General features: G+C 39.2%; 1 protein-coding gene across 3 annotated transcripts in view; it reads left to right on the plus strand.

Moving 5' to 3' along the window:
• The window catches only part of CTNND2 (catenin delta 2), a 981,613-nt gene that overhangs the window by 337,118 nt on the left and 621,903 nt on the right, over positions 1-22,592 (plus strand). For all 3 annotated transcript variants that reach the window (XM_021711379.1, XM_021711381.1, XM_021711380.1), the window contains one exon: positions 2,825-2,937. In XM_021711379.1, the coding sequence (XP_021567054.1) occupies positions 2,825-2,937 (113 nt within the window). The remainder of the gene's footprint in view (positions 1-2,824; positions 2,938-22,592) is intronic.

Below are 22,592 nucleotides of genomic sequence, written 5' to 3' on the forward strand. Positions count from 1 at the left end.
CCGCACTCCAGTTTGGGCGACAGAGTAAGACTCCAACTCAAAAAAAAAAAAAAGTATTCAGCTTTGATGGAATCTATAAATACAGAGATCCAAGAATCTCAATGACCCTCAGTGTAAAAAACATGAAGAAAACAACACCCAGAGACATTATCATTAAATTGCCCAGTGCCAGTGATAAAGAGAAAAACTTAAAACCTTAAAATTAAAAAAACTATATATACAGAGAAATGGAGTTAAGGATAACTATAATTTTGTTGTTGTGGTTAGAAACAATGCAAATGAGAGGACAGTGGAGCAAAAGTCTTTCAAAACTGAGGACCAGATAAATACCTTTTTAAGGTCTTTCAGGTCTAAAGACTTCTTTACCCCAAGATCTCACTATAAGAACAGTTATAAGGTCCTCTACACACAAAAAGTTAAAACCATATGGAAATACAGATCTACACAGAAAGATGAAGAGCCCTGGAAATCCTGACTGTATGTTGAGAAGGCAGCTTACAAATGAAGAAGTCATCCATATTTCCACCCACCATAAGACTGACGGGAAGTAAAACTGTGGTGAGGTCACACCCGAAGCAGGCAGGCCTGACAACAGCATCTGTCCTAGCAAAAACCCAAGGTTTATGAAATTCTAAATCAGATCACTGCACTGCCTCACCATGTGGCACTGCTAGAGCAGGAAAACAGGCAGCAAATTAATTCAGCTCCTACCAATAATAAATAACCATCTACCTGTGAAGAGATTGAATGGTCTTCATATATTGTTTTTTAAGGTGTTGGCAACTCAAATGTATGAGTAGGCCTTTTGTTACACAGACAGATTTAAGATACGATAAGATATGTTGGCCATTGCTTTGTTAAACTCTGGTATGTTCACGTGGCTCTTTGATCTATGGCCACCATGTTTCCTGGCTTGACCCCCTCTCCTGCCTTGGGGAGGTGAATCTCCTCACTCTCTCTCTAACTTACTTTCTAAATAAACTATATTTTCCAGTCTAAATATATATATGTTATAAAGCCTTGGAATGAAAAATCTTCTAGAACTTGGATACTTTTGTGGAAAGGAACTACCTAACAAACAAACAAAAAAGCAGTGGAACTTTAAGAAAGAAGATGGGGAGGTCAGATCACAAAATGCATTTGGTAGAGGTCTTGTTATTAATTTCCTGCTAATAATACTTGATGCCCTTCAGAGTATGTAAGAACAGAAGTTCGAGTTTTAGCACCTTAAAGAGAAATTTGATTTGCAAAGTGTCTTTTTTAGATTCCCAAAATAATAGCAACATTAAAAAAATAATAATCTCCTTCTATGGAAAAGAGCCAGGGTATTTTTTTTAAAATAGAGAGAGAGAACACACCAGATCCTACTCTTTAAAGATCTCACAAAAGAGTGTCCCAGGGTAGAAAGTTAATAAAATTTTCTTTTCTGGAAAGATATATTCCTGCAACCTTCTGAGTTTTGGTTCTCCAAAGCTGACCCTTAACCTGTTTTTCAGTATGAGAAAGATTCCTGTCTCATTCCAAAAATGTAACTGTGCAGAGAATTTATTTTTTAAAAGAAGTTAAATGTGACATTATAAAAAAAAACTTTTCCTGACATTTCTAGTTACATACATGATTTGCTGTAATTATGCTTATGAAAAAAACTGAGTGTGTAGAAAAATAAAATATAAATTCTAAAATATGGCACAAAAGTCCTGTAGTTGAAATAGCTGAGATTTTTGAAGTTCTGGTTGAATCATGTTATTAAAGTTTTCAATAGTGGATTTAATGTAGATTTTAATAGTGGATTTTAATGTAGATTTTAATGTAGATTTTAATAGTGGATTTTAGAAGCATTTTCCATTGGTTCCATTGACTGTTTTTAAGGTGACGTATCAAATATCTGAAAGGTTATACACTTAGTAATTAGGGTGTATAGAATTTGCATCATTGCCATTCTGCTGCAATTTGAAGCAGAAAAAAAAGTGTAGGCTTTTATTTATTTATTTATTTATTTATTTATTTATTTATTTATTTATTTTTAGTTGAAGTCTCACTCTGTTGCCCAGACTGGAGTGCAGTGGCACGCTCCCAGCCACCGCAACCTCAACCTACTGAACTCCAGCGATCCTTCCGCCTCAGCCCTCCAAGTAGTTGGAACTATAGGCGCACGCTATCACACCCAGCTAGTGTTTGATTTATTGTAGAAACGAGTTCTAGCCAAGTTGCCTGGGCTGGTCTCGAACCCATGGACTCAGGCAATCCTCTCACCTCTGCCTCCCAAAGTACTGAGATTATAGGCTGAGCCACCGAGCCCTGCCAAAGTATAGGCTTTCAAGCATTATTTTCTTTAATCTATGGTTTGTAAGTAATATGAACAGCAACTTAGTACACAGTGCAGCTAGAAAGCCAATAGGTTGCAAACACAATACTCCAAATGATAATAAAAATTAAGGATTTCCTTATTAAATGCTACAGTTCTGGTGTCAGAAGTGTCAGTATTTGTTGGATGCAGTCTGCCAAAGATAGTGCTGGCTAATTTTTCGTGACAGTATCCCATTTAATCCTTATCACCATTTTACAAAATAAGCATTTTAAACCCATTTTACAGATGATGATGCCGACACTTAGACTACATAACATACTCAGGGTCTCCCAGACAGTGTGTCACAAGTCAGTCTGCCAGCCCTTCAAATCCTGGGTTTACTGCTCACCCCTCCGTGTCTCAAACTTGGCATCTAGGAAAATCATGTTTTTTCCCCTTGACCCTCCTGTCATTTTAGTCTGGATTCCACCTTTCATGTAGATGATGGAATTGATCTTGTCGGTGGGTCTCTTTCAGGAATTACAGTTTGAAAGGCTGACCCGGGAGCTGGAGGCAGAACGGCAGATCGTGGCCAGCCAGCTGGAGCGATGCAAGCTTGGGTCCGAGACCGGCAGCATGAGCAGTATCAGGTACTGGCTTCCAAGGGTTCCTTCCTTGCTTGTGCTTTGAGTTGCCGCTGAGCGTGAATCGTGGTGTTTTGCTTCTCTTTTCAAACCCGGCGGTGGTGTCGGAACATCCAGTCTGACACTGGAGAGAAATTGTAACTGACCCAATTTAAGATGTTCAAAAAGTGTCAAAGTGGCCTGATTTGTCCTTGAACCCCTTTGAAGAAAATCAGTGCCTGCCCTGAATGCAGATCACGCATGATTTTACACAAAGGGAGGCCCTTGCATTCAGTCCACTTGCTGGACATAAGGAGGTGCCAAGTCACAATCTTTCAGTGTGGTTCTTTTTTTCTAAATGACCCAGGGTTTCAAGTTCCTAAAGTATAAAACATTCTGGTGAAACCTACATTGTTTGCTTACATATAATGCTAAGTTAAAAAGTCGTCCCTTGAATATCAATCATGCACACAATTCCCCATTTGCAAAAATATTCATAGTCATGTTCATATTCATAAATAGAAGTGACTATTCATTTACAGGTTGGTTTGAGATGATGTGTTTAAAAAATAAAACAAAAACAACGTTTAGTCATTTGACCACAAAATAAAATTATTCTCCTTAAAAACCAAGCTTGTATATCTGAGAATGTAAGTGTGTGTGAGTGTGTGTGGATGTGTGCGTGAAAAGATATAAATGAAGCTCTATAAGGTTAAATTCTATTTCTTCAAAACTCATTGTCAACCAGGCTCGGTGGCTCAACCTGTAGTCCCGCGCCTTTGGGAGGCTGAAGTGAGTGGATTGCCTGAGCCTGCGGGTTTGAGACCCCCCTGGGCAACTTGGCGAGACCTCATCTCTACAATAAATCAAAATGAGCCAGGCGTGGTAGCGCACGCCTGTAGTTCTAGCTACTTGGAAGGCTGAGGCGGAAGGATCACCAGAGCCCAGCAGGTCGAGGCTGTGGTGGCCAGGAGCGGCCACTGCACTCCAGTCTGGGCGACAGAGTGAGACTCCAACTCAAAAAAAAAACAACTCATTGTCAAGCCTGTAATCCCAGCACTTTGGGAGGCCAAGGCGAATGGATTGCCTGAGCCTGCCGGTTCGAGACCAACCCCCAGCAAGTTGGTGAGACCTCAATAAATTTAAAAATTAGCCAGGCATGGTAGTGCATGCCTGTAGTTCTGGCTACTTGGAAGGCTGAGGCGGAAGGATTGCCGGAGCCCAGCGGGTCAACACTGGGATGGCCGTGAGCATGCCACTGCACTCTAGCCTGGGTGACAGAGTAAGACTGTTAAACAAAACAAAACAAAAAAACTCATTGTACTTCCCTCTCATCTTGTTTGATGATGTGTTTTTGGCAGTCTCTATTTTTTAGAGAGGAAACAAAGGCTGCTGTGGCAAATCAGCTCCAGCATCCAGTGCCAACACAATAAGCAGTCTATTTCACACTAGTGCAGCTGACTGAGGCAGGGGTGCAGAAAAGGGGGCTGCTTCCCCTCCACATAGTGACTCAGGACCCAGGCTCCTTCTATCTTGAGGGACCCATGGCCCCACCCTCAATTGCATTGTCAATTGCATCACAACACTTGCAGTTCATTGGTGAGACCCTGCCATGGGTCCTCTCATGGGTGGAAGTGGGGCAGGGATTGCTAGTCCTGGGATTCACAGTCACCCTGCAGAATCAAAAGCAGAGTTTGGTGGACTTGTATACCTGCGGCCTGCTGCCACAAAAGAATTAAAATATCTTTGTGTTCATTGCTCTAAAATATTTTATCACTGTAGGAGTAAATTTGTATTTGGACTGTTTCTTATTAAAGTCACATGCCATCAATCTTTTAGCATCATTCTTTTCTTTGTTGAACAGTGGTAATCTTTTTTTTTCTTTCTATGGGAATCATTGCACCCTATGTTTTTAGACTGGGTTGACAACACGATGGAATATGATTTTCCATTAAAAGCCTAGTTAAATATGTGGAAGCATCTGCTTCTGCATTCAGATGTCTAAGGTGTATGTCACTGCAAGTGAGTATATCATGGTGTCTTTTTTTTTTTTTTTTTTTAATTTGAGTCTCACTCTGTCGCCCAAGCTGGAGTGCAATGGCAGCTCATGGCCACCACAGCCTTGACTTGCTGAGCTCAGGTGATCCTTCCACCTCAGCCTTTCAAGTAGCTGGAACTACAGGCATGTGCCACCATGCCAGACTAATTTTTTGATTTAGTGTAGAGATGAGGTCTTGCCAAGTTGCCCACGCAGGTCTGGAACCCAGAGACTCAGGCAATCCTCTCGCCTCGGCCTCCCAAAGTGCTGGGATTATAGGCGTGAGCCTCCATGCCCGGCCTCATGGTGTCTTAAGCTAAACACAGACTTCTCTAGACATCCAGATTAACCAAAGCAAGAAGGATAAGGACAGAGGAAAGTGAAGCATGTTCACGTAGAACTAGTTTCATAAGGTTGACGGGTTGAAAGTGGTGAATCTAAGAGAAGGAGAAAGAGAATATTTGTAAGTACACATTTGCTTCACTACATGTGGTTGTAGATATGTGAAGAACTTTCTGTTAGAGCTGAACACCATCTGAGAAGCTAAGCCAGGTTTTATAGGTCCATATGCAGCACTGAATTGACATCTAGTTGGCTTGAAGCCTGTTGTTTCACTCTTTGTCTGTTTACCTTTGCAATTCATATTCCTAATTTTTCTGTGTAACATTTTTGCACACCGTACACCTTTTACATTGTTTCATCCACCTCCACTCCCTGATAGGTGCGTGTCTAGGGAGTCATGGGGTAGGGTTGCCTGTGTCTCAATTCCCAGTTCCTGATTGGACCACAAATGATTCTGACCGCCCTGTGCATAATTGGGCTCTTACTCTTGAGAACATGAAATAAGTGGCCTCAAATTCATGACATCCAATGTGGGGCGCTAGGCAATTCTGGCTATAGTGGCTTGTTGCTAATGGAGGACTTTGTGATGACAGAGAGGCAGCCCAACAGAGAGAGACCACCTGGTTACTGAAAGTGGATGACACCGGTTTAGTCTTCATTAGGACTGGTGCATTTCATTTGTTGCATCTGTGAATTGCCTGTTAACTTCTTGAAACCTGTCCTCTTTCCTCATTTAATTTGATTTATCTTGAGTTGATTCATTTGTGTAGATCTAAAGTGTTTTGAAGAAAATATACCAGTAAACCACCAAATAGACAAAAAATTATCCCATGGTAATCTTTGGTTCTTTACTCTGTGTTTCATATCTCTAACTCACATCTCATGATACAAAAATCAACAAATCTGTATTTAATCTGTTTTAAATAATAGTGTTGAGTAAAGATGACACTGCCTAATAATTTCCCTTGTCATACATAATGTCGGTCTCCACCAAGCTTAATTATTTTGTATTTTGGAAACCTCTGCATGAATCTGCATTTTATAATAAGAACAACTTACTGGTATTTGACTAGAGAAAAACTAAAGCTCTGCTGTTCTGTTTTTGATCATAACCTACTTGTTTGCTCAGCTTCAGAAATGCATCTTTTGAAATTCAAGTCTTCATTAAAGGTGATAGACTAACCTAGGTTGCACATCAAAAGGGATATTTAAACAAAAATAGAATATCAACAATTTTTTTTAAAGGAGCTGGTGCTTAATGATACTGGGTACTAGGTTGGGTAATTTTTTGGAGGAAATGAAATAAAATTAAATAATATTTTCAGACATATTTGTATAGAACAGAGAAATTACTAATAAATATAATTTGATTTTATCTCTGCCTGTTTTAGTAATAGGAAATATTCTATCTGGTTCCTCAGATTTCTTTCCTGATAATCACAATAACATTTGAACTTACTGGGAAAAAAAGTTATTAGTGTGCATTTTTAGCAGTCAACTTTGTACCATCTGTCAAATACTACAAGAGAATGCTGGGAATTGGGAAGATGGGAGATCTGTAAATATTTATTGTTTCAGCAGATTGGCTTCTGCATTGAACTACCTAGGTTATAACTAGCTGTGAATGGGAACACTGTAATCCCTTAATCTCTTCACAGACTTTATTTTTTAAATTTTTTAAATTTTTTTATTTTTTGAGTTGGAGTCTCACTCTGTCGCCCAGACTGGAGTGCAGTGGCCGCTCCCGACCACTGCAACCTCAACCTGCTGTGCTCCGGCGATCCTTACGGCTCAGCCTTCCAAGTAACTGGAACTACAGGCGCGCGCTACGACACCTGGCTAGTTTTTGATTTATTGTAGAGATGAGGTTTCGCCAAGTTGCCCAGTAGGGTCTCAAACCCGCGGGCTCAGGCAATTCACTCACCTCAGCCTCCCAAAGGCGTGGGATTACAGGCTGAGCCACTGAGCCCAGCTTATTTTTTATTTTTTAAAGATGTGGGGCACAATTCAGGGTTAGGTATACAAATGTTCATTATGCAGGTACCTGTGTTGATGAGGTGTGCCCCTTCTTCCACAGCAGATTCCCACTACTGCCATTCCCACCCTCTCCCAACCTGGCAGTTTCCTGCTACTGCCAATCCTTTTCTTATAGTATTACGATAATTGCTCAAGGTCCGCTTATAAGTGAATGCATGTGGTACTACTCTTAACATCCAAATGCACATCAGAGTTTTCAGAATTCAGACCAGTTCTTAATCATCTGGAAAGAAATTATCGGTGCTTTTTAATAGAGTTACAGGCTCACTTCATGCTTTACCTACTTCTTGTCTTGGATTTCCTCACCTAGAACCTGTTTTCAGACAAACCTTTTCAAGCTGATGGATCCTTCTTCCTTCCTATGGAGATTTTTGTTCCATACCTTCTCCCTGGTTCCCAAGAGCCATCCAGACCTGGGGCAGGAACATTATACAGATGATGCTTTTTATTTAGGGTCATGATCAAATTCCTCTTTATTTAGGGTAATAATCAAGTCCTTCTTGGTAGTAGCCTTCTTACCCTCTGACCAGTGCTGTGAGTGTCTCACACTCACCCCAAGTCCCATTCCTCAGACCCCAGACTTGTCAATGAGTTCTTTTCCGGCAGCCCAGTGAGCCATCCAGTCCTCTCCCAGGTCGAGGGCCCTGCCTGGAGACCCATCTGAGTTACTGCCCTTGTCATATTCTTCGCCATGCCTGTAACAGCATTCTAACTCATCCCTCTGCCTGCAGGCATCCCGATTCCATCCTCCACATGTTGTGAGATAGATCTTCAGAACACATAAATCAGAACCATGTCTGTAAAGTGCCCTTCCCCACCTTTGAATTTTCATGAATACACCACATGTTCTCATCTCAGTGCCTATGACCATGTTTCTAGAATATTTAGTGCCTAGGACCTTCTTTCTAGAACATTCTCACTCTTTAATGTGGTTACCTCCACCAGTGGACAAGTAAGCAAAGCTTCATCTGTATTTATAGCCACTTCCCATTGCTCACATTAACACCTGAGCTCCAGATTCTGTCATATCAGTGTTGGCATTAGATTCTCATAGGAGCACAAACCCTACTGTGAACTTCACGTGTGAGGGATCTAGGTTGCATGGTCCTTTGAGAATCTAATGCCTGTTGATCTGAGGTGGAGCTGAGGCGGTGAAGCTAGCACTAGGCAGTGGCTGCAAATACAGACTAAAATTAACAGTGAGGTTTGACTACACAGAGACCATAATAAATCAGTTGCTTGCAGACCATATCAAACCCTATCAGTGAGTGGCAATTGAGTTGCTGTACTTCAATTGTACAACTAAATCTGGTGGCAGACTTTAAGTCAGGATCCAACACTTACTTTAGTCTGCACGTGGCCCACCCATTATTTTATTTACCACTTCTGTCTACACCTCTTTTGTTTTTATGGTGAGTTTTATAATTATTTCATTATAGATTACAATGTAATAATAGAAATAAAGTGCACAATAAAGGTAATGCACTTAAATCATCCCCAAACCTCCCTAAATTTCCCCCTTAGATCCTTGGAAAAATTGTCTTCCATGAAACCAGTTCCTGACCCAAAAAGGTTGAGGACCACTGGTATAAGGGGTCACAGTTTAAGGCACTGTGCTAAAGACACTGTACGTTGTATACATGGAGAAGCATTGAATATTAGACTTGACAGAGACATTTATTGTCCTCAGGTGATATGAAGTCTGAAAGTAGACAGAGTTCTTTGGGTGTCTCAATGGTGCCACAGCCCTAAGTCAATCTCTCTATGAATCCCATGGCATTCCCTGATGGATGTAAGATTGTGGTCTCAACTCTAGACACCACAGTCTCAACCATGAGCATGCAGAGCTGGAAAGGAGGGAAGGGACTTACATGTGTGCACGTGCTCTCTCTCAATCTCTCTCTTTTTCTCTTTTTCTCTCTCTCCCTCTTCTCATACACAAGCACATGTATGCATGCAAAAAATATGCATATATAATCTATATACATTTTACAATGCATAAATATATATAGTCAGTTATATATAGTCTATTAATTACTAATAATTTATGATATGAATATATATATGAAAATATTTCCCAGAGGCTTCCACTTGGTCAGTCTTGCCCCTGGGGTATCTTAGAAATTCCAGACTCCTCCACAATGGTTATACATATTGATGCCTAAACTAAATGGTAGCCAGAAAGAGGGCATGCTAGGGGAGACACCAATTACACGCTACCTTCTTAGTCCTCAAAACCATCTGCAAGGTACGACTTCTCACTCTATGTAGCTGAGGAAAAAGGCTTGAGATGTTAACTAACTTGACAAGTCACAAAGACAGTGAGTGTATGCCTAGGAAATGGGATCCCATAGGAGATGGGATCCGGACCTAGCCCACAGATCCCAAATCCCTCGTTCTTTAACTCTGAGCTACAGCTCAACCCTGATCCTGACCATCTGACCCCACCCAGCACCTGCATATTTCTCACAGACAAAATGTTGGCATTAGCTGGTTCTGTGAATATCTCTTTTTCTAGACTGTGTGCCTTTTCAAGACCATGACCTTGACATGTTTGGTCCTGTAGCCCCTGCATCATGATGCTCAGTAAATGCTTATTAATTGACTAAGTGAAGGATAAATGAAAATTCTCAAAATGTAGTCTTGGCATTTGTGCCATTTGTCCATTAGACATTTCTCCTGAAACTAAACAATCACGCTGTGGATTTCTGGCAATCACCTCTTCCTTTGTTCATGACTGAAATCATTCCTCTGTTTTATTTGGAAATCACCTCCCAATGTTTATGTTCCTGGACAGCATCCTATGTCCTTACTAGTGAAAATTGAATGTTCTTTGAAATTTTCAGCTAGGCCAGTTCCCTCTTGGCTTATCAAGGGATCCCAGATATGCATGTCTTTTAAATAACTTACTTATCCCCAGCCTGGTCCCAAGGACTATTCGCTGGAAGAAAATTAATGACTGCTGCTTGAAGTAAGCAGAATTCTAAGTTGTCCAGCAAGGTTCCCCTCATCACTTGATGTTCACAGCCTAGAAAATCCAGGGGCTGTGAATATGAACGGTCCAGTTCTGTATTTAGGTTATATTCTATGAAACAGTTGACTTTGAGAAAGGAAGCTTATCTAAGTAGGCCTGACATAATCACACAAGACCTGTAAATCTGGGCATGGAGAGATGAGAGACGTAGGAAGTCAGAAATTTAGTTGGAAGCCAGAGAAATTTGAAGATGGAAGGGACTTTGTGGCTGGTCATTTAAGTTTCCTGAACTTACAGTTTCCTGAACTAAGAAGTTTCCTGAACTGACAGTCAAGGAGGAAACTGGTACCTCAGTCCTATAGCCAAAGGCTTTGAATTCAGCCGACAGTTTGAATGAACTTGGGAGGAGATTATACCCAGAACCTGAAGAAAGGAAAATAATCCTGCAGAAATGTTGATGACAGCCTTGTAAAACCCTGAACAGGGAATCCAGCCATGCCTAAACTTCACAAAACTAATAAAACTATTTGTTAAAACATGGGTGTTGTTAGTGGTCATTGGTTATGAAGTAATAGAAAATGAATACAATGCTTTTTAATTTGTCAGATTATATATGTATTAAAGCAAACTGAGTTATAAAAGTTTTTGAGAGAAAATAAATAGTATTCTATGACAACATGTATTCCATTCAGAAGTTAATTATATATAGACTACTTCACGCTTCAAGCATGTATGCATGCATTTGGACTCCTGTAACTTTGATTCTGAGAAGTGGAATTATTTGACTCTGGAGTAGGATGATAGAATAGAAACAACGAAATAAAGCAGTCACTTTTAGTCTCAGGATTTTTGTAATAAGACTGGCGCCACCTCTTTCAAAAGAGTAGAATGTAATAATTTTTTTAAAAACTTAGCTGGCCGTAGTGGTTCATGTCTGTAAACTCAGCACTTTGGGAGGACGAAACAAGAGGATTACCTAAGTCCAGGGGTTCTAGACCAGCCCAGGCAACATGGTGAGACCTTGCCTCTACAAAAAAAAAAAAATTAGCCAGGCAAGGTGGTGTGTGCCTGTAGTCCCAACTACTTGGGAGGTTGAGGCAGAAGGATCACCTGATCCCAGCAGGGCGAGTCTATGGTAGCTGTGATTCGTGTCACTGCACTACAGCCTGGGTGACAGAGTGACAGAGTGAGACTCTGACCCTTCCAAAAATATATATACATTATATATATATTTTGCTTGCTCCATATAAGGAGGTTCTCTGTCTTTCGCACATAGGAACTACTGAATTTTTTGCAGACAGAACTTTCCACCAAAGTCTGCCATATTTTGGAGAGTGGGATGCAAAAGGAATAAATGTTATAAATGTTATCAAAGGTCATTTTCCTTATTAACTAACTTTGTGAATTTAAATGTCAACAGTTCTTTAAATAGAGTCTAAAAATCTCTTCCATATCTACAAAAATAGTTACACTTATGTTAGAGAAAGTGCTGATTTCTGGTTATGATAGTTAACCGTATTTAGTGAAGAAACGTAGTTAATCAGTCACCTAGTTTTGTGAGAATGAAATTTATTTATTTAAAAGCATGATTAATGAATTTTTAAGGAAATAAATCATATATAAATAAGATTGTTTCCCAAAGTAAGACACTTTCTACGTTTTTCATTATTCTGCAGGATATGATATTTAAACAAATAGATAGTTACATATCTTCTTTTAAAATAAAGAAGTAATAAATCTGCCAAAGTATTTCTTTTCGGAAACCAGACATCTTTAATATTGAAGTATCTGCCTTTAAGTTTTTTTAAATAATGTTTTTATATATTGTTGAACACAATCATTTAGTAAAAGGCAAAAATCACCCGTGGTTATAGGATTTTAGATCTTTACCACAGTGAATACGTGCTTGCCAGCTGGAAAAAAAAAAGTTAGCTTTTGTATCATTTCTTTTCTTTTTTTTTTTAAGACTTTTATTTTCAAGCAAATATAATTTTTTTATTTTAAACTTAGAAAGTAACTGTTAGTTTTCACGCTAAGAAATAATCATTTCTCACGAGGCTAAATGGTTACTCCTCTCACAAAGTTGTATTGATTTATGTAAACAAGACAATTAGTTTATTGAATTGGTTTTCAGACTACTACGCTGAGGTCGTCATTTCCAAAGTCTTTTAGAATGTCTGTTTCACTAGAGAAACAGGAGGGGGGATAAAAAAAGAGGGACTATAGACATATTTTGGATCTTTTTCTGCACTGCCAATTTTTTAAAAAAAGTTTTTCTGTCTTTGTTTCCTCCCGATCTAAATTACAGAGTAGAAAATACCCTCCAAAATATTCTTAATTCTTTTTTTTTTTGAGTCAGAGTCTCACTCTGTTGCCCAAGCTGCAGTACAGTGGCACGCTCATGGCCACCCCAGTGACAACCTGCTGGGCTCAGGCGATCCTTCCACCTCAGCCTTCCAAGTAACTAGAACAACAGGCACATGCTACCACACCTGGCTAAGTTTGATTTATTGTAGATTTGAAGTCTCACCAAGTGGCCCAGGCTGTTCTCGAACCCGTGGACTCTGGCAATCCCCTCACCTTGGCCTTCCAAAGTGCTGGGATTACAGACTTGAACCACCACACCCAGCCAATGTTCCTAAATCTTAAGTCCCTTTATGAACTATTTCTCCTGTCTTTACTAACATCTTTCACGTTATCTATCTTTAGGAAAAAAAAATTTCTTTTTAGCCTCTTGTAGTTTGCTCTTAATGCTGAAATTTTTCCTCTAAAATTTTCTATTGTAGTATTTTTTTCCTCATAAATTAGTAGGGATACTCTAGAATACTTTCTGGTCCTCAAAATTCACCTCCATGCCAATCAAGCACCATCAAATTTCTTCTCAGGTTTCTACTGTCTTTCTCCTCTAGAAATAGGAGTCAGCTCATGCTCCTTTAACAGGACAACTCTTATTCCTTTAAACCTCTCTTTTCTTCTTGTCATCAACTCTCTGAGCCTTTCTCATCTAGCCTAGGGTCCAAGGTCACTATGCTGAACCGTGTCTGTATAGTACCCCAGATTCTTTTGATCTCCTCATCCTGAAGCAAAATTTACAACCTGAATTAGAGCTGCTGCCTTTTCCTCACCCACAGTAAGGCATGACTAAGCCTTCTCAGCCACGAGGAGCCGGTGTCTGTCTCTCCTCTGTTTCCTCCGTTGGTCCATAAATAATTTCCCTGGGGCAGGGACTATGAGTATTTGCAAAACCTGTGGCCGACACACATAAACTCTTCATTCAACACTGAATGAATAAATGAACAAATGAATATACTGTACTTTTATTACTGTTCTTATCTCATTACTGAGCAAAATCACCAGTCTTATTAATCTGTAAACATTTCCATCTTTATGTCTTCTAGAACATATATCTATTTTGTATATTACTTATTTAACTTTCTATAGGCTATGTATATTTATATGTATTGTATATTTATATGTATTTTATATATAACATATAACTATATATTTACATATAACATATAACTAATATGTTATATATAAAATACATAAAATATTTTATATTATTTTGACTTTGCCAGATCATAACATTGCATTTTAATATTCATTCTAGTTAGTTTTCATGAAAATGTCTACTTGTTAATATGGCACCCTGGGTTCCAGGCGCAGTGGCTTGATGTACTCTGTGGGTGGGACTATGGTCGACTTAGTTTCATACTTTCACTCTGATTCTAAGATGATAATGATAGTAGTGATAACAATAGTCATTACAGTAATTTACACAATAATAACAACAGTATTTATTAAGCCATTTCGATAAGCCAGGTACAATATTATATAATTTAGATAGATGATATCATGTCCTCCAGTTAACCCTGTGAGTTGTCTTTTTTTTTTTTCACTTTGTAGATGAGAACATTGAGATATAAAGGAAAAAAATGTACTTTCCCCAAATCCAGCAGTGTCTAGACATTGATTTTTGAACCCAGGCCTCTGTACTCCCTAAGCAGATGCAATAAAATGTCACAGCACAAGGCTGTCACTCAGTCTTACACAGTATCTTGGGTCTTGTTGTAAACAATCATCCAAATGTCTCCAGTCTGTTTTCACCCTGGAGATGCAAACATTTTTAAATGGATTTTTTGCTTCTTTCCCTCTCCATCCTCCGTGATATTTCTTGCTATTTTGAGATTCTTCATCTGCATGTTTCTGAGATTCATTTTTATGCAAATGAAGTAAAGAGATTAATTGTATATGTTATCATAATTATTTAATATTTCTAAATTGTAACTGTTCAATAGTCTCTTGCAAATTGCCAATGGATAAAATGTGCTAATATTTATGTCTGTAAAATGCCTGTCATCATATTAAGCACATTGTTCTAAATTTCTTTGGGAATAATAAATAGCTGTCCTAAGAATTTGATATAGGGTCTTAAAAAGGTTGAATACTTAATGCTTATAATTATGACCTAGTAATTAATGCTTACAAAAATGATACAACTTTTTATATCAGTGACTATATTGTAATACTTTTCTATCAATTTTGAAGCCTGGCTTCTTTCCAAAATGTCATCTTATTCCAAAAAGTATGTATTCATTTTACATCTATATACTGAATTTTATTTAGGAAAATTGTATTATGAAATGATGTTAAACATTCTAATGAATCTTGAAATTTAATATTCTGATTGGTAGAGGACTGAAAATATTTATACACTTAATTAGTTCAGAAAATTTTTTATATGTTCTATTCTTAGAGTTTTTTTATTTTTACTCATTGATCTGAAATACAGAGTTTGTACTTCCATAAATTATAGCTAAATTTCATTTATATTTTTATGGTACTGCTTAGCTTTGCCTTGGATAATATTCTTAATATCTCTGACATTCTTTTTTTTTTTTACCTACAAAAATGGAGTAATGCTCTTTCAGGGGACCCAGAGATCACCTCCAACCTCCCATTTGGAACTTAGTGGGCTCTTTACCTGGATCTGGAAAACAAACTGGCATCAGGCAGACGAATAATAGGAAAGTACACACATTTTAATAACTTTACATATACATGAGGACCTTCACAAGAGAATGAAATCCGAAGAAGTAGCAAAAGCAAGATGTTTTCATGCTTTTGAGACAAAGAACAATGAATTTGGAAGAAACAACAAGACAAAATCAGGCTGGGGGCAGTAAAATTTTCTAGGGGAGCCAATAGGAGATAGGGGTGTATTCGTATGTTTTGCATTGTTATAAAGAAGTAACCGGGGCTGGGTAATTTATATAGAAAAGAGGTTTTTTGGTTCAAGAGTCTGCATGGTGCCAACTGGCATCTGCTGGGCTTCTGGTGAGGCCTCAGAAAGCTTACAATCATGGCAGAAGGCAGAGAGGGAGCAGGCATGTCACTTGGAGAGAGCAGAACCAAGAGAGACAATGAGGTCCCAGCTCTTTTAAACAACCAACTGTCCTCTTTTGTGCACTAACAGAGCAAGAACTCACTCATTACCGTGAGAATGGCACCAAGCCATTCATGAGGGATCCATCCCCATGAACCAAACACCTCCCACTAGGTCCCACCTCCAACAGTGGAGATCGCATTTCAACTTGAGATTTGAAGAGGACACCATCCAAATTATATTGGGAGTGTGTAAAACAGAGGGAAGATAAGTATTGCTTCTTTGAATGTTTATTCAGGTCCATTGCAACCTCCAATGCCCTGTCTCTGGTGAAAAGGGCTATTTTCTCACCATGAAATGGAAAAGGTGCCTCTTCCAGAAAAGTCTTTATCTCTTTCTGCATACAGGAAAAAAAAAAAACACCTCACCCTTTCTAAAACTACACCCTCAATGTTTTTAAGTCAAAATAGCCAATATACCAATTAGGTTGTTATTTTGCAAAAATTAAATGAGAAATGTAGCCAGGCATGGTCATATGCACCCATAGTCCCACTTACTCGGAGGCTGAGACCTAAGGATCACCGGAACCTTCAGGGCTGTGGTGAGCTGTAATCATGCCACTGCATTCCAGCCTGGGTGACAGAGTGAAACACCAACTAAAAAAATATTTAAAATAACAATAATAATAAATAAGTGGGAGATGCAAGTAAAGCATCTCACATGCCAGCTGTTGCTAGTGAATCATATATATCTTCCCTTCTTGACAAATATACAGAGGTCTTTTCATTGAAGTCTCTTTCCTAATTTTTGTACAACAGATTATGAAATGATTCCTCCCCCATGGGCTAAAAAGATGGATCACGATAGCATCATGTTTGTCTCCTTCATAATTTAGACAGCCATATAGAAATTGACAGGATGAAATGGAAGAAAAATTAGATCAATTTCCCTTTCACACAGGGCAACTTGCTGGAACTGAAGATAGAACTTTTGATACAGTGTGGTAGTAAAAGGAAGAGGGATAGTGCAGTGCTAACATGTATGACGAGACACGCACAATACATTAGGATATAGAAGCCAGTGACTCTTTGAATAGATATTATTCAAACAGCGAACAGCAAGAGATGAATATATTGCCCAATATATGCATGCTCATTCTTCCTGCTATGGATAAGGATATAAATATGATTAGAAATAAAAGGATCTATTGATGAAGGCATTTGTGTGTCCCTCACGTTCATCCTATCTCCGTTCAGATGCTGAGAATCCAAAAGATTTTTACCGAGTTATATGTTTATACTTGCTTTTCTTTTTATGGTCATTAGAGAGGATTGGAAACCAGTGTTAGTTCAGCTGACAAAATCACAATGAGCATTTGATGCACTTAGGAGGAAGAGCTCCAGTCATCAATATTGGGATGACTGCAGCTTGCCGAATACCACGAATATTTTTCCAAGGGCTCAAATTGTTAAGAAGGGAAAAAAGGGCAGGATGTAGCAGAAAGAATGTTGTAGTAACTGTGAGAAGATCATGGTCTTGGCAGAAATAAATTCAAGGTGCAACTTGGGAGGCAAATCATTTAGGTTTCTGGGCCTCAGTTTTCTTGCCTGTAAAACAGGAAACAGTGAGCACCTTAGTTTGTTCCAGCTCTTCTCTCTTGTGATCTTCATCTGAATATTTTATTTTATTTTATTTTTTTGAGTTGGAGTCTCACTCTGTCACCCAGACTTGAGTGCAGTGGCTGGCTGCTCCCGGCCACTGAAGCCTCAACTTGCTGGGCTCCGGCGATCTTTCCACCTCAGCCTTTCAAGTAGCTAGAACTACAGGTGTATGCTACCACCTCCAACTAATTTTTTATTTATTGTAGAGATGAGGGCTTGCCAAGTTGCCCAGGCGGGTCTCGAACGCGCGGGCTCAGGCAGTCCACTCACCTCAGCCTCCCAAAGCGCTGGGATTATAGGCTGAGCCATCGAGCCTGGCCCATCTGAATATTTTAATATGGAACCATTACTTGAACTTGAGGAACAAATCAAAGCAATGACGTAATGAGAAGATTCGGTGCTTCAAGGGAAAGCAGATTAATGCCTGTTCATGTCCGTTGCCCCACTTCTTTATTCAAAATCATAGTAAAATGTCATCTCACGTGAGTCAGAGTGGCTATTATTAAAAAGTCAAGAAACAACAGATGTTGACAAGGTTTCAGGGAAAAGGGAAGACTCATACACTCTTAGTGGGAATGTAAGCTAGTCAACCCTTTTGGACTGCAGTTTAGAAATTTCTCAGAGACTTAAAAACAGATTTACTATTTGACCCAACAATCTGACAACTGGGTATCTACCCAAAGGAACATAAATCACTCTACCAAAAAGATACCTGCACTCATATGTTTATCACAGCACTATCCACAATAGCAAAAACATGGAACCACTTAAGTGCTCATCAGCAGTAGATTGGATAAAGAAAATGTGGTACCTATGCACCAAGGAATAGTACACAACCATAAAAAAAGAATAAAATTGTGTCCTTTGTAGCAACATGGATAAAGCTGGAGACCATTATTCTAAGTGAATTATCACAGAAACAGAAATCTAAATACCACATGTTCTCACTTATAAGTGGAAGCTAAATACTAAATCCACTTAAACATGAGAAGAGGAATAACACACTCTGGGAACTCCTAAGGAAGGAGGAAGGGATGGGGGTAAGGGTTGAAAAAAATCACCCCTGGGGTACTGTGCTTACCCGGGTGACTGGCTCAATGGAAACCCAAACCTCACCAACAGGCAAGATACCCATAGAACAAGCCTGCATATGCACCCCTTAAATCTAAAATAGAACAATTATTTTTAATAAAGAAAAGTAGATTCTTTACATTTTTATATACTGTTTTTTAATATAGGAGTCTCCTGCTAGGTCAAGGCATGAGCTTTATAATAGGTTAAACACAGTTTAAAAGAAGTTTGTGGCCAGGTGTGGTGGCTCACGCCTGTAATTCCAGCACTTTGGGAGGCCAAGACAGGAGGATTGCCTGAGTCCAGGGGTTTGAGACCAAACTGGGCAACTTAGCGAGACCTCATCTCTACAGTAAATTAAACAATTAGCCGGGCATGGTGGCATGCACCTGTAGTTCCAGCTACTTGGAAGACTGAAGCAGAAGGATCACCTGAGCCATGAGCGAGCCAGTGCACTCCAGCCTGGGCGACGGAGTGAGACTCCAACTCAAATAAATAAATAAATGAAGTTTGTAAGTATATTATAAACTGCCTTAGATGATCAAACTAGAACAGAGTGTTTCACAGATAGAGATCACTTAGAGTGGGCTTTCTAATAAATAATGATTCCATGAAAAGAGAATATGGTAGCTGGGTGCGGTGACTCAAGCCTGTAACCCCAGCACTTTGGGAGGCCGAAGCAAGAGGATTGCATGAGCCCAGGGGTTCAAGACCAGCCTGGGTAACTTGGTGAGACCTTGTCTCTACAATAAATCAAAAAAATTAGCCAGGCCTGGTAGTGTGCACCTGTAGTTGCAGCTACTTGGTAGGCTGAGGTGGAAGGATCTCCTGAGCCCAGCAGGTCAAGGCTGCAGTGGCCGTAAGCAGCATGCCACTGCACTCCAGCCTGGGCGACGGAGTGAGACTCCCACTCAAAAGAAAAAAAGAAGAGAGAGAAAGAATATGCTTATGAAGTACTTCAAAGGGCGCAAAATGTTATGAAGAACTTGTGCTTCAAAGATGAATAGGATGTGACCCTTGCACTTCAGGGTTTACTGTCAAATACAGAGAGAGGCACGTACACAGGTAAAACATGATGAAATATGTTGGAGCCGGGCTCGGTGGCTCAGCCTGTAATCCCGCGCCTTTGGGAGGCTGAGGTGAGTGGATTGCTTGAGCCCGTGGGTTCGAGACCCGCCTGGGCAGCGAGACCTCATCTCTACAATAAATCAAAAAATCAGCTAGGCGTGGTAGCGCATGCCTGTAATTCCGGCTACTTGGAAGGCTGAGGTGAAGGATCACCGGAGCCCAGCAGATTGAGGCTGCGGTGGCCGGGAGTGGCCACTGCACTCTAGTCTGGGCAACAGAGTGAGATTCCAACTCAAAAAAAAAAAAAAAGAAATATGTTGGTTCTGTGAAGAAAACAAGAAGTAGTGCCATGGATGGTTTCTATGACAAGGCTGTAAAACACCAGCAGAGAAAGAAGTGGAGAAAAGTTTGGCTCAGATAAAAAGCACAAAGTCAGAAAGACTAGGCTCTATCTGGAATCTGTGTGGTTGGAATACAGAGTCCGTGGAGTAGACTTGTGTTGAGTCAGGATGGAGACTGAGCATGTCCATAATGTAGGACAAGCTAGAGGCTTTGTATTTTGATGACTAGACAATAGAACATCCGAGAGAATGGATGGACACCATGGAGGCTGCTCAGCAGCACAAATTAGAGATAGTAGCCTTTGTCCAGGAGATAGGTCATCAAAACTCAACTCAGTTAGTGAGCTCTTCTAGAGGCATCGGAGTTAAAGTTGAGCAGATCTGAAAACTCACTTGTGTGACAGGTCACAGGGTAGGACTGGGATACTGTTCTTTACTTTTTTAAAAATTGTTTTAAATATTTGGTAGGCTAAACCAATACTGTGAGGTTAACTTTTCTCATAACCACTACCCATTTTCAACAAGAACCTTTTGATTTAAAAAAAAAATCATCCTATGTGAATGTATACTAATTCCCTTTTATCCAGGAGAAACTATCATAGAATTTTAAATTTAGGAGATTGCTGCATTAGCAGCAGGCAGCGAGGATGTCGCCTAATTGGTTGACAGTAAAACTGTATTCATAAGCCCCAGCCTTCTCAAACATCTGTTTGTTTAGTACCTCAATAGCTGAGGAAGTTTAAAAATTGTCACACGTTGTTACTTAGTCTTGTGCACTTATTTGAGAATGTGATACTCCACAAGATTTTATTGGAAAGATCCATCCAAGGACTTGACCGCCAACCTTATGCCAGATTTAGCAATTAACCTTCTCTCCCTAATGTGTGAATCATGGTTATCTACCTGTTGAGAAGTCATTGTCATTTTGACATGCCTCATTTAAGGTAAAAAAGAGTTTAATTCTGTATTTTGGGATTCATGTATTGCTTGTCAAACCATAAATGCTCAACAAATACTGAAGCTCTAATTTAAAGAGGTAACTTAGGGTGGTGGTGAAGACAATGGCATTTGGAACTATAGACTTCAGGAGTTGAATCTCAGCTCTGTGTATTAGTAACCGTGTTCAGTTTAGACATACAGTGCTCCTCTGAAAACTCTATTTACCTATCTGTAAATTGGAGAGGCTAATACTTACTTTAGAAGTTTGTTATAAAGATTAATGTGGAAGTGTTTCGCAACAATCAGCATGTTTGTCACTGAGAACGTATTCCATTCATGTGGGGTGTTCCTCTTCTTAAATAATTAATTAGGCCAGGTTCCATGGCTCAGCCTGTAATCCCAGTCCACCCGGGCAACTTGGTGAGATCTCATCTCTACAATAAATCAAAAATTAGCTGGGTGTGGTAGTGTGCACCTGTAACTCCGGCTACTTGTAAGGCTGAGGCAGAAGGATCGCTGGAACCCAGCAGGTCGAGGCTGCAGTGGCCAGGAGGGTGCCACTGCCCTCCAGCCTGAGTGACAGAGTGAGACTCCAACTCAAAAAATAATAATAATAATAATAATAAATGTCTATAAATATTATGATTATTGTCACATGCACAAATAGGAAATAACCTAGTTTTCACAGAGATATATTTTTTATTTATGTCTTTTCTTCTTTGGTGATTATGATGCTATCAAATTAACTAAATATGGAGTATTGTAGATATTGCTATTTTCTGCCAGGGAACATCACAGTGCAGTGATGTTCTTAAATTAATGCATGACTAATACGTGCGTCATAACGTAGTCATGATGCATGGAGATATCCCACTGTCTGGGATACCGTCTCATCAGCATGAAAGTTATATTTGCCCTCAGGTAGATAGTTGCTCAAGGTCACTGCAATTTTGAGGTCTATTTTCTGCTACTTATAAGCTTCATTTAATTCCCTTGTAACCTTCTCTAAAAACTATTCTGTTGAAAAGAATTTTGGTAAATAGAATTTTACCAAACAATTTAATACTGAAATAGAATCCTTAATGTTACCTAAATATTGGAGTTGTTAGTCTTTTTTAAAAAAAGTTTCTGGGTGTTTGAGGGACTATGGAAATTAATGCATCCTTCAGGATTTGCATGGAAAATCTAGAGTCTGCCCATGGCCAGGTGCATGGGTGCTGGGGTCAACTAAACAATAACAAATGTATGGGAGCATGAGTTGTGGCATTCTCTGCAAGAACTCATTCATCCATTTATTCACATGTTCATTCAACACATGAATTGTGGATGTACTTACTATGTGTCACACAATGTTATAGACTCTGGGAATATAGATTTGGAAAAGCAAAACAAATTGCCTGCCATCAAGCCACCCACAGGCTTACTTCTACCTTAAGGATGTTACTGTACTTAGCTAGGATCCTAATAAGATTTTGTCCTTGTTAAAACTGTTCTCCTAAGTATCTGTAACAAAATGTGTATCAGGCTAAATTTCATGTGCACAATAGACCACTTAATACAAAGATAAAATAAGTGCCAGATCAGAATTCAAAGGAGGGCATTGAATTTCTATTTAAGCAACTTTTTGGGGTAGAGATACAGAGATGTATTATAAGCTTAAACCTGATTGTTTTGAACAGTTATTATGTTTGGCTTATGAACTAGCATTCTAGAAGGGGAAAATTAATCAGAATTTTAATTTTGACTAAAACAAAGAATAATAAACTAATGAATAAATAAAGCTCTCTAGAATATTTAAAGGACTTTAAGACATATTGGAAATTTT

Source organism: Carlito syrichta, unplaced genomic scaffold (assembly GCF_000164805.1).
Source record: "Carlito syrichta isolate Samal-C Ts95f unplaced genomic scaffold, Tarsius_syrichta-2.0.1 Scaffold302126, whole genome shotgun sequence".
In the NCBI taxonomy this organism is placed as follows: domain Eukaryota; kingdom Metazoa; phylum Chordata; class Mammalia; order Primates; family Tarsiidae; genus Carlito; species Carlito syrichta.